Source organism: Zosterops lateralis, assembly GCF_965231275.1.
Source record: "Zosterops lateralis genome assembly, chromosome: 25".
NCBI classification, from domain to species: Eukaryota; Metazoa; Chordata; class Aves; order Passeriformes; family Zosteropidae; genus Zosterops; species Zosterops lateralis.
The window spans coordinates 1,035,407-1,047,418 of NC_139785.1; the positions used below are offsets into that span (position 1 = coordinate 1,035,407).

A 12,012-nucleotide genomic window follows, 5' to 3' on the forward strand; every position below is an offset into this window, starting at 1 on the left:
GCCCCGCGCCTCGGCGGGGCGGCCGCGCCGGGGCGGGCGGGCGGCGCGGCGGTGGCGGGCATGGCGGCGCGCACGGACCCGCCCCGGAAAGCCCGCCCGCCGGCGGAAGCGCTCACCGAGAGACCCGCCCCGGCCCTGCCTGGTGCCCCCGGTCCTTTCCCGGTCCCCCTCCCCGTCCCCGTCCCGCTGCCCCGTGCGGTCCCGCCTCTCCGGGACACACCGGGACCCGCCGGGACGCGCCGCGGGCGGTACCCACGCGTCGCCATGGCAACCCCAGCCCCGGCGGCCCCGCCGCGGTGACGTCACGCATCCCGCCTCCCCGGCGACCAATCGAATGCCGAGCATCGCCTCGCCGACCAATGGCGGGCAGGGGGCGGGCCATGGCGCAGCGGCCGCGGCGGCTCCCGCGCTCCGGGTAACCGGCGGCGCCCGCGGAACGTCGGGCACGGCCCGCGCCACCGTGATCGGCGGGCGGGGAGGGTCCCCACACCAGCAGCGGACCCGGGCCCGGGCCCGAGGACGCTCCCCTCGGTGAACGAAGGCTGCGGGGAGCTGCCCCGTGCCGCGCGGTTCCGGCCTCCCGCCCCCACCGGGGTCTGCATCTTGGCTGTGCGTGTGTCGTGTGGGTGCTGTCGGGGTAAGGGCGAAAACGGCTTTTTTCCCTACTTTTTAAAATACGCTATTAACCAAAGCTGTTGGGCCTCCTTGCCGGCCACGCTTTTCCCGTGGCTCCGGGCTGGCGCGGCGGCGACTGCGCTGAGGCTTCGGTTCTCTTTGCGTAGAGCTACAGAACGGTATTTTCCGTTGGAAGGGACCTGAAAATCATCCAGTTCCACCCCCATGCCGTGGGCAGGGACGCCTTCCTCTGTCCCACCTTGCTCCAAGCCCCGTCCAACCTGGCCTTGAATAGTCCCAGGGATAGGGCAACCACAGCCTCTCTGGGCACTCTGTGCCAGAATCTCAGCACCCTCACAGGAAAGAATTCCCTCCACAGATCTCACCTAAATCCTCCTCTTTTAGTTTAAAACCGTTTCCCCTTGTCCTCGTCTATTATAGGTGCCCCTCAAGCGCTGACAGGTCGCACTAAGGTCTCCCCATATGTGGTGAGGCAGAGTTTCCAAGAGAGGAGTGAGCCCATAATTCATTCCCCAGTGCCAACGCCAGGGGTGGGAGACGGGGCTGAGATAGTTTTAGGAGAGGAAAATAGGAACAGAAGGCCCCGAGTGAGTTGCCCACACCCAGATGCTCTGACAGGGGACATTTGGGAGGGGGAGTGGTTCGAGCTCTGATGCTGGTTTGGTTTGGATGTCCTGAGAATATCTTCACCTGGAAACTGCTAGGATTAGTTGCTGCTTCTGAGACTTACTTTACATAAGAGTTATAAGTACAAGGTGGGCTGAGGACACAGTGGGGTGAAGAGGGTGGTGGTGGCTGTGTCACAGGTGGTGATGCTGCTCTGGGTGATTATCACAGGGGGTACCTGGCAGGTGCCACAACCCCCTGGGTCTCACGAGGAAAGCAGAGGAATGCTTTTTGCACTGACAATTTGGGGGAGAGGTTTAGGCTGAAATGTCTGACCTTGGCATTCAATTGTGTGTTTGAGCAGCAGTTGTGGTCCCCCAGGGCTTGTGCTGGCCAAATGTGGCACCCCAGAGTCACAGGTGAGGATGTTTGGGGTGAGGTAGGTGAATTCAAGCTGTGTGAACCAGTGCTGGGTGGGTTGGAAGGGCCCAGCTGTGTTGTGGTCTGTGAGTTAAATCACAAAGCAATGCTTTGGGAAAGTTGCTTGCTTTCTCTTTCTTCTCTTTCTCATTTCCGCTTATTTTTTATCTGGTTAAAAAGTGCCTAAAGCACCTTTCCTGTAGAAACCGGAAGGCCTGGGGGAGCTGATTTAAAACTTTGTGCCACTTGAGCTCTACTCCATGTTTCCACAGCCCTTGGAAGTGTGTGTGGAAGCTCCTTGTTTTGGTTTTGCTGTGTGTGCTGTAGTGGAAGGGCTCTGCTGGGGAGGAGGAATTTTCTTTTCTGAGGGCAGTTGTGACTCTGTGCTGGTCCCTCCCCGCTGCCAGTTGTGGGATCCATGGCAGGAGCCGTGTGCATTGGGGACCAGCTCATCCTGGAAGAAGAGGACAGTGAATACATTCCTAAGGAGCATGGTGAGTGAGGCTCATCTTCCCAGGAGCTGGGAGAAGGAATTCAGGTGTGCAGGTCGCTTCTAGGTGTATTCAGAAAACAGGAATTGGTTTCTGAAGCGGGTGGAGAGGGTAGAACACACGGGATTTTAGCAGGGGCAGAGCTGAATGTCACTGTGCGGTGTCACACAGCGCTTTGCCGCTGGCTTGGGGCAGCTTTGTTTTGTGCTCAGCATTTCCCAGTGTGTCCACAGCTTTAGCTGAGGAGGGTGGCTCTGTTGGGCAGACCAGTTTCACAGATTCCTCTTGTGTTTCCCCCAGAAATCCGGAGTTTTGCGCCAACCATTGGGATTGACCCCGACAAGGAGTCGGAGCTGCTGTGGCTGGCCAGGGAGTGCCTGGTGACCCCGCTGCCCCCGGAGTGGAAGGCCTGGTGAGAGCTCTGGCTGTGCTGGGGCATTCCCAGTGACAGGACAAGGGGAACGGCTTCCAGCTGGCAGAGAATAGGGCTAGATGGGGTATCAGGAATTCAGGGCTTTTTGGAGTGGCAGAAGAAGGGAAAAAACTGTTTGGGAAGCTGGATATGGGCATCCTGGGAGAGCTGCTTCCCACACTGGTACATTTATGGCCTCCTGGAGACATCCCACTCCTCTTCCCTGAGCTTCAGGTGCTCACACCATCAGCAAAGCTGGCCTGGCCTGTGCAGCTGTATTTTTAACATGCTCTTTCACCTTTCCTTGCTATTTTTGCCATGCAGCCAAGATATAGAGGGCGGTAACATCTATTACTTCAACTTCGAAAATGGCCGCTCCATGTGGGAGCATCCCTGTGATGAGCACTACAAGAAGCTGGTCATCCAGGAGAGGGAGAAGCTGCTGGCACGGGGCGGCTTGAAGAAGGAAAAGAAGGACAAGAAAGAGAAGAAGAAAAAGAAGAAGGACAAGAAGGAGAAGCAGGTCCTGAAGCTTGTGAGTAGGTTCTGCCTGCAGTGCTTCTGGAGAGGGCTGGGCAGAGGATGGACAAGTGCCTTGTGACCCCAAACCCGGGTGATGGGCAATAAATCAGCTGGGCTGGGAGAACTGAGGACAGAATCACCTTGAATTTTGGCTGTAAGACACTCTGCAGTAAACCCACACTCTTGGTGTGTCTGGGAGGGAGAGGAGCATTCAGGACCTGTTCAGGTGGGCATTTGGGAAGCAAAATGTGTGAGTAAATTACCCCCTGTTTCCTTACCTGTCCCGTGTGCTGGTGCCTGCTGGGTGTGGGGTCTCTGAGCAGGGTTGTTCCCCCAGCCCCTGTTTGCCCAGGGGAGCTGTTTGTCCCGTTCCAAGGTCAGGAGTGTGAGCTGCACACTTGTGCTGTCCTGCCAGTGACTTCCCTGTGCTTCTCCAGCCCCCAGGCTCCCACCTGGCACCCCTCCAGCCTCCCCTGGGCACCCTCTCTCCTCTCCGTGGCCTCAGTCCGTCTTCATCCATCGCCCTTCGAGGGTCCCTGGACCTGGACAATGTGCTGGACTCCAGCCTCACCCCCAGGGAAGAAATTCTGGTGAGGCTCCCTCTTCCCTGGGAATGTGCAGGGGTCACAAAGGGTCACAGGTGTGGGGACACTTAAATGGCAGGGTTTGTGATCTTCTGTCAGTTTGGAAATAGTGACAGAATATACAGTTTGTATATTAAAAAACTGTATTTCTTTTCTTCTTCTATTTTTAGGGAGCCCAGTGAGCTTAGTGGTGAGCTTTCTTCTGCTGTGTTTAGCAGATTGAAAGAGTTGTTTCAATAACTATTGCAGAGGAAAAAAAGTGTGTTAAGTTCTAGTAGAATTTGGTGTCCAAATGAAGCATGACAAACAATACAGATAATGTAATTTTATAAACCATTTTCACTCTTATATTTGAGAATAAAATTAAAAGAACTTATATTTGAGAATAAAATTAAAAGAATCATTGTCCTGATGAACGTAAGGTTTACAACCATGTTAAATGCTTCATTTATTACTAGGGAGTAATTGACCTGGAGGTCAATAAAACTTTTTAAGTGGTAAGAAATTGACCCTTTAAAGGAAAGCAAAGTAAAATATTTCCAAAACACAGACATAAACACATTCAAAAATAAACAAACATGTTAAGTGGTAGGACATCAACCTCCCTCCCAGAACCCAGCAGCTGCCCCATGTCTCAGTGGGTCTTTATCTCCCCTTTCCTGTTGTCTGACCTCTTACTTCCCTTTCTTCTGGCCTTCACAGCCTGCAGAGATCTTGAAGCCCACCAGCCGCACCAAGAATCTGCTGGATTTGATCTGTGAAGAGAAAAGTTCCCTCGACGTGGCAGCACCAGAGAAATGGAGAGATGAAGAGGAAGAAAGTGAAAATGAGGTATTTGTGTGCCCTAGCTGTTGCGGTAACCAGAGTGCCAAAGCCTCCTAATGCTCCCCTGGTAATGGCTGTTCCACTTTCCCCTGGGCTTTCATTTGTGCTCTCTTTTCTTTGTGCCGTTTGGTCCCCAAAAAGTGTCTGATCCTATTTTCCCAGGGTAAACCCTATAAATCAACATCTGCCACGCTGTCATTCCAAGGTGAATTGGCTGTAGGTGCATTGTCATGGCTCTGCTACCTAATTTCACTGCTGAGGAACCTCTCCTGTGGCATTGCAGAGGTCAGAACTCAAATTTGGCTTTTTTTTTTTTTTTTTTTTTTTTTTTTTTTTTTTTTTTAATCCATCAGAGTTTCCCTGGGACAACAAGACTGTCAAAAAATGTGTACCTGGATGTTGAAGCCCTGGCAGGCAGCTTTGACTTTGAGGTAAGAGCATGGTGATGGGCAGGGGAGGCTGCCAGGTGGGAGAGGAGCTGTAGCAGGGGATGAGAGTGCAGGAATGGTGCCAGAGGGATGAGTTTCCTATGTCATGTAGGAGCAGGAACAACCTGGAGCAGAGTGATGGAGAGGAAGGCCCAGTAGCAGGGCTGTGGGGCTGTGAGCAGCCAGATGTGTCCCGCAGGGGACAGTGGAGTGGGCACTGTGAAGGGAGGTTTGTGCTTGAAGTGGTTGTGATTTGGTAGCTGGGACTTGAAGGAGACATTTTTGCACAGGCTGGAGCTTTGCTTCATCCTCAGATAGGAAAAATAAGCCAGGTAGGTGAAGCTGGAAAGCAGAAATCTGCTTTTCCAGGGAACAGCAGGAAAAGGGTCTTGGGCCAGAGGTGCCACTGCACTTAGTGTGGGAGGAAGGCTCAGTGAGGAGGAGGAGGCACTTCCATCAGTTTGTCAGGGAGTGTGGAGGGAAGGCTCCTTGTCAGCTGTAGCTGCAGTGCTGCCTCAGGGGAGAGGAGAGGGGAACGTTCTGTGGGAATGCTCTTGCACTGTCACTCCTTCCACGAGGATCTTCATGTGGGCTGCACGTGGCCGCTTTTCTGCGGCAACACAAAACCTGTTTTTCTTTCTTCTTGCCCTGCTGCTAAATCCCGTGGCTGAGACACAGAGCATTGAGTGCACCCAAGGCCTTGTGAAGACTGTGCTGTGCTTTCCCTGCGCTTCCTTAGCTGGGATCAGGCTTAAGATGACAAGGGCACAATGGAAAGTGCGTTGTAAGCAGCTCTAGTGATTTGGCCCGACTGTTTGCGCTGACATTAATCCTTTCTCACCGCTTTGAAAAATCCTGTTCCAGTATCTGAAAGGCAAATTAATTTCTTTTAAAGTGTTTTAGAGTATTTCCCTTATCCTTTTCACGGCATACGAAAATTAAGCTGTAAAGTACTTTGCTGGAGAACCTATTCACGGTGCTGGGCAGGAGCTGCAAAGGCTTATGCTAAAGTGGATGTGACAAAGAGAGCCCTGGCTCTCTCATCTCCAGACAACAAGCAGCCTGTGGGGGCCCAATTCCTCGCTGAAATGTTAATGTGTGCAGGAACAAAGAGCTGTCTTGGCATTTCAATGCCGCGGGGATGGGGCTTCGGGAATCTATTATGGAATGGCAATTGCTGCCCAACAGCCAGGCTGTTAACCCAGATGGGTGATAGCCTAGTCCTGATAAGACAGCAGTGGTCCGACTGGAAAACAAAATTCTTTTGTAGTTCCATGAGATGGCAGTAGAAAAGCATTCCTAGAAGTGAGCCTCAGCCTGCTCCCGAGCCCTTCTCCAGCTTCCTCGCAAAACAGGAGACAAGGGCTTGTGTAGCAAGTCCTAAGGGAGAAATCTAAGCAGTAATGGGTGAAATCATGAAAAAAGCAGCTTCATGTAGCCCGTGGTCAGGGTTGAATGCCTGTATTCAAGGGAAAGAAGTTTTAGTGGCTTGCTGAGCCAGGATGTTGGGTGCAGTGGAGGCAGCATCAGACACAGCTCGCAGGGAACCCGGAACTGGGAAGAGTCTAGAGGATCAGTGAGTTCATGGAGCTGGTCAGCAAGAAAAGCAGCAGTGAATCATCCAACAGCTTGATATTTAGGAATCTGAGCCTGTGAGCTCCCAGGAAAGCTGTTCAGCTGGAGAGCTGTCTGCTCTAGGGGTGGTGTGGTGGGTGCTGACCTGTCCCAGGTGGGTGAGTACTCTAGCTTGGGAAGGTGGTGTGGGGAATTCTGCAAGTGCCTGTGTCCCCCTGCCTAGGAGAACAGCAGGGAGGAGCAGGAGGACCGTGGCAGCCCATCAGCTGGTGCTGCTGATGCTACTGAAGCTGCTCCCCAGCCCCACGGGAGCCCTGAGGAGGAAGCTGCCAGCCTGGCAGAGGTGACAGTGGCTCCCTGGCCTCCCTGTCCTGCTTGCATGGTGCCATCCAGGCTTTGCATGCAGTAGGCAGCCTCTGGTGGTGTGGTGTATGTCTGCAGTTGCTTGGCTTCTTTCTGTTTTTGGTTGAAGTTTAATGCTGATCACTGGAAGTAATGATTTGAGAGTCAGGGATTTCCCATCACTTAGTGTCACTCAGGGCAGGTAGAATGTTACAGCTTGTGAAATGATCACCCAAAGCCAGTTATAACCCAACTGACTTGTCCGGCTCTGAAATCCATAGAAAATCTATAGTCTATTGCAGGAGGAAAAACCTCCCTCCTCCTCCACCTGTGTGTGTGACTGGCATAGTTCCCTCTTCTGCAGAGTTGCATTTGTGATCATCAAGGTGTGATGCTAACAAAAGGTTTGCCTGTAATTGCCATTAAAACAGGATTCTGCCAGCCAAAGAGATTATTCTGGGATATTTCAGTAGCTGAAGTGAACTTGCCTGGAGTGAAGTCCTTTTGTGTGCACACCATTGCTGGTGTATTGATATATTTTGGTGTGTGTGTGATCCTGTTCAAACATCAGGATCCTGCTTGGCCTCATTTGGGATATCCTGGATGCTGCCAGGTCTCCTGGTGGGATGTCCTCAAGAGAACTCTGAAGCAAGTTGTCCAAAATGAACATAACTTTCTAGCTACCCTAATCCCATAAAAGGGGAAGCATGAGGGTGACTAAAGAAGTTCCCCTTGCCCACCTTTCTCTGGTCCTGGTGTCCCAAGGAGCCTTCTGTGACTGGTTGGTGACTCTGGGAACCTTTGCTGGACAAGGTTCAGGAGCTGTCAGTACCAGGGAATTGCAGGTGAGGACCAGAGCTGCAGGATTTTTGGGAAGTGCCTGGAGTTGGTCTCCTCTGTCCTCTCCATCCTGCTGGATGCTCGCCTGGCCCTGGGGAGGTCTGGCAGAGCAGTGGCACACTCAGAACGTGCTTGGGGAGCGCTGCAGCCCTGGGCTGGGAGCTGACAGCGTTCCAGAGGCACTCTGATAAAAATACACTGCTAAAATATGCACTCAGTGTACAGAACACGCCGTGCACAGGATGCAGGGAATGTTTGACAAGACACCGCGGCATTAATAAAACAGTGAGGAAGTGGGACGTGCAAGCAGGTCTATGTGCATGCTGATGAGAGAACCTTCTTCTGGCTATTCCCCTCTCCATGGGCAGTGTTGTGGCCTCCCCGCTGCTGGGAGAGGCAGTTGAACCTTTGGGTGACTAAGCTTTAATTTGGGGTTGTTTTTTACCCCATCTCTCAGCTCCTGTGTTAGTCACGGGCTCTTTCTGAGCTCTGAGTGGTGCCTTCAATCAGTGCCCACCCTCCAGTCTGTCCCACTGGGAGGTGGGATGGTGATCCTGCCTGCTCTGCTCTACTTGAAATGTCAGGCAGAAGTGAAATGTCCTGTCATGATCTCTTACAAAATTTCCATCTCTCACTGAACAGATCCAATGTGGAAGCATAACTGGGCCTGCTGTGGGGCATATTGGGTGCTCACAGGGGCTGGTGGCCTTGCACAGCCACTCTTATCCTCTGAGATCCTGTGAATAAAAAAGCAACAGATCAAAAAAAGTCAGAGCCCAAGAAATGAATGAGGTTATGTCAATGGAGTCCCTTGCCTTGGAACGGGACTGTGTGAAAAGAAGTCAAACAGGTTTTGAAGTCACCCAAAGATTTGTAATTTTGCTGCTTGCTGTAGAAGAGGCTGTGCTGTTCCTGACTCCTGCATCCCCCAGGAGAATATTTGGTCTATAATTGTGTTTGACTTGCTGCCTAGAAGGAGTCTTTAAAATCAAGACATCCTGAAGAAATGCCAGAGTCTTCCTTGGATTCTGGTGCTGCGTGCCCTCCGTCTCCAGTTCAGATCTTCCCCGGAGATGTTGACAGCAGCCTGTCTGCCCAGAACAGGGAGCAGGAACTTGCTGAGGATGAAGCTGGGGACAAAGAAGATGCTGAGGGGGAAGGAGAGGCCTCTGCAGCTGAGGAGCTGCCTCAGTCTGAGGGGGAAAGGAGTGCAGCAGGGCCAGATGTGCCTGGCTCTCCTGGGCAGCCCCGAGCCACCTCTCCGGCTGTGGAAGGGGCCGGGGCAGATCAGCTGGCCAGCCTGGCTGCCACTGCTGACACCGAGTCCTGTGCAGAGAAGGTACTGGATGAAGAGAGGGAAGAAGCGGCAGCTGATTCAAAATCAGAGGACTGTCTGGATGATGGCAAAGTAAGAGACCTGCCTGTGTGGTTTTGGTGTTGGCTATTCCTGTCATCTCGTCAGGCCCTGACTCAGGAAAGCTCTTGGAGCCCTGTCTGTGATGCTGGTCCAAATGCTTTCCTGGTCAGGAGAGCAGTCATTCCTGGGGGGGGCATGAGTGCTCTGAATTCCCAGATGGGCATCTTCAGGACTGAGCTGGGCAATCATTCCCTCCTGCACACACCAAATGCTGCCCAAAGCCACCGACAGGCAAAACCCTCAACTGCGCCGCGTGTTTTGAGTCTGGGAGGAGGAACAGTCTCAGCTTCCAGTGCTGCCGTCTGTCCTGGGCGAACAGGGTTGATAATGAAGCTCATGCCGAGCCCAGCTGTCCGTGCTGCTTTGTTTCTCTCCTTCTGTTGTTTCTCTCAGCTTGCTCAGAGCTGGGGCAGACGTGTAAGGAGCTGCCTGGCACCACGTTCACAGCTCTGCGTGGGGTGCGAGGTTGGAGTGGGGAAGGACGGAGCCTCAGGGCTGCTTCAGGAGCTGAGAGCACAGAACCTTCCAGTCCTCCCACTCTGGGAGGAGAACTGGCCACACTATAGGAGCAGGGGCTTGGGCTGAGTGTCACACACTGCCTGTGGCCTGGCCCTGCAGCTGGGCTGCCAGACACACGCTGTCCGCTCGTGTTGACGTTCCAGAGTAGGATCCAAGCCAGAATACAGGATCTGATGAACGATCTTTCTCCAATCTGGCTGCCTTCCTGCTGATTTTGATGATTTCTCAAGTTCACTGATGCGTAATGTCTGTAAGAAATGATAAACTACAAAACTGAGCCTGGAAAACACGCTCTGTCCTGAAGAGCTGAGGGTGTTGCTTTCCCAAACTCATCTGTGTTCTTTGTGCACCTGAGCTGTTCTGCTGAAGTCAGCAGGGCCACGGGGTGTTCCCATCAAGCAGTTCCCTGCAGCTGCAAATGGCTGGGAATGCAGGAGCCCTTGCTGCACTTAGGCACAGCAAAGTGGAATTTTAAAGTGCTTTTACGGCTCCAGTGCTGTGCTGCCTGGTGGGCTGGGAGCTCTGAGAGCTGCAGAGATCCTTGCAGATGGAGAGGAAGCAAGTTGCCCTTTAACAGGGGTGTTCAAAGAGCACTTCTTTGCCCTCCCCAGCCCTGCCTCCTGTCCTCCTGTGAAGTGGTGTTCTGTGCCTGTCCTGTGGGTCACACATCCTTGGTGTCTTCCCCATGATGGTTGTCACCTTTTCTTCCCTGAGAGAGAGAGGCTAGACTTGTGTTGCCAGTAGCAGTTGCCATGCTGGCAGTACCCAGGTGAAGCTGCAGTAGGGTAGGACATGTAGAGGCTGTAATGTGCTTTTCCTCTCAGCTTTCAAAGGCATCCGAGGTCAGCAGCTGTGAGCAGGACTTGCCTGTCTCCAAGTGCTCCAACTATGAGGTGGTTCAGCCTGTGGTGAGTCACCAAAATCTCTTTTTTCCTTGGGTGTGAGCAGCAGGTTCCTCTGGGGTGGTGGAGCCAGTGGGAGCAGTGCCCACCTCTCACAGCTGTGTGTGGGGCAGGCTGACAGTGCCACCCTGCACCTCACAGACTGGGGCTGTGGGTGAGGTAAATATCTCTGGAAAAGTAGGTCACAAAGAGCTGAGAGTGTACTTGGATAATTGCAAAAAGGGAAAATAATAAGCAATGTAAGAACTGTGCTTTAGGGGCTGAGCAGCTTTTGCTGAGGGGGTCGTGTGTGGCTGGAGACCCCTCTGCACAGGGGGAGGGCGGCTCTGGGTTGCGGGGAGATGCCCATCAGCATCTCTTCATCTCCACAGGAAGCTGCCATTGCCATCTGCCAGTGGGAGCAGAGGTAGTGTGGCCAGCAAATGGCTGAGAATATCATTATTTACTGCCTTGGTGCGAGCCTAAGCTGCTGGCTCTGCCTTGTGTGGGCACGTGTGTGCAGGACCCCTCAGGCTGCCAGGAGGGGGACTGTCTCCAAGGGTGGATAACTCGTGGGGGTTGGCTGTGAGGAAAGAAATCCCTGGGAATGTGCAGCAGTATCACAAAGGGGAGCAGTAGAGGCTGGGGAAGATGTTTGAATGTTCCCCCTTTGGATGTTCCTTGTGCGACCCTCACCTGCTAAGATCAGTGGCATGGGAGGGTGCACTGGGAGTGTGACAGTGCCCTCCCTGCGTGGCACTGATGTCCCTTGGTTCCCAGTGAAGGGAAATGCTGCTGAGCTGCACTGAGTCAGTGGAGTGGTGAGCAGGGATTCTGAGCTGTGGTGGGGTATTGGTCTCAGGATCTCTGGTTGCTCATCAGAGACTGATCCTTTCTGCTTCCTTTTTTAGGGCTTGCACATCAAGAGGCAGCTCTCTGAGGAGGTTCTGGAGGTGGGGACTGTATCTCCTGATTTGGACAGCCCCAAGTGCAAGGTCAGTGCTTTGTTAGGGCTCAGGACTGACCTGTGAACAGGCAGGTGGGATCCTGTGGTGTGTTACTCTACAGAGGTGAACAGTGGTTGATGTGTGGAGTGCCAGGGGTCATAGCAGCACCACCAGTGCATTGTTTTTTCTGCAGAGAGAAGGTGCAGGTGGCTAGACAAAGAGCATAAACCCTGAGCAGAGGTGACTGGAGGGATATGCTCAGGCAGGCTCCCCTGGGTGCTCTCCCTGCCCCAATAGGAGAGCCAATAAATGGCTTTTCTGGGGAATGGAGGAAGTGGAATCTATTTTCCTTTCTTCTTTTGTGAGTATATTTGTCCTTTTCTTTCTCTTAAGCAGATGGGAAGGATTTGTGTGGCAGCACACGATAGAATCAATGGGAAGAAAAGGAGGTTAACTCCCTCTGACAGATTTTGGTAGAGGGAAGCTTATTTTTAAGCATTTGGTTGTCTTGCCTGCTTTAATGTAGGGGGAAAAGGGGCTCCTTTCAGTGAGTCTGTGGCACATGGA

At 53.0% G+C, this 12,012-nt stretch overlaps 1 protein-coding gene across 3 annotated transcripts in view; it reads left to right on the top strand.

Moving 5' to 3' along the window:
- Positions 1–366: 366 nt before the first annotated feature.
- Positions 367–12,012, top strand: part of CEP164 (centrosomal protein 164) — a 29,830-nt gene continuing 18,184 nt past the window's right edge. For 2 of the 3 annotated variants that reach the window (XM_083878211.1, XM_083878213.1), the window contains exons 1-10: positions 367–637; positions 1,607–1,661; positions 2,070–2,156; positions 2,454–2,565; positions 2,890–3,100; positions 3,525–3,677; positions 4,374–4,502; positions 4,850–4,927; positions 10,442–10,525; positions 11,410–11,493. In XM_083878211.1, coding sequence (XP_083734337.1) covers positions 1,640–1,661; positions 2,070–2,156; positions 2,454–2,565; positions 2,890–3,100; positions 3,525–3,677; positions 4,374–4,502; positions 4,850–4,927; positions 10,442–10,525; positions 11,410–11,493 — 960 coding nt within the window. In that variant the 5' untranslated portion in view covers positions 367–637; positions 1,607–1,639. Of the gene's footprint in view, positions 638–723; positions 1,662–2,069; positions 2,157–2,453; positions 2,566–2,889; positions 3,101–3,524; positions 3,678–4,373; positions 4,503–4,849; positions 4,928–10,441; positions 10,526–11,409; positions 11,494–12,012 lie in introns of those variants that run through there. The other variant, XM_083878212.1, reaches the window with a different exon arrangement.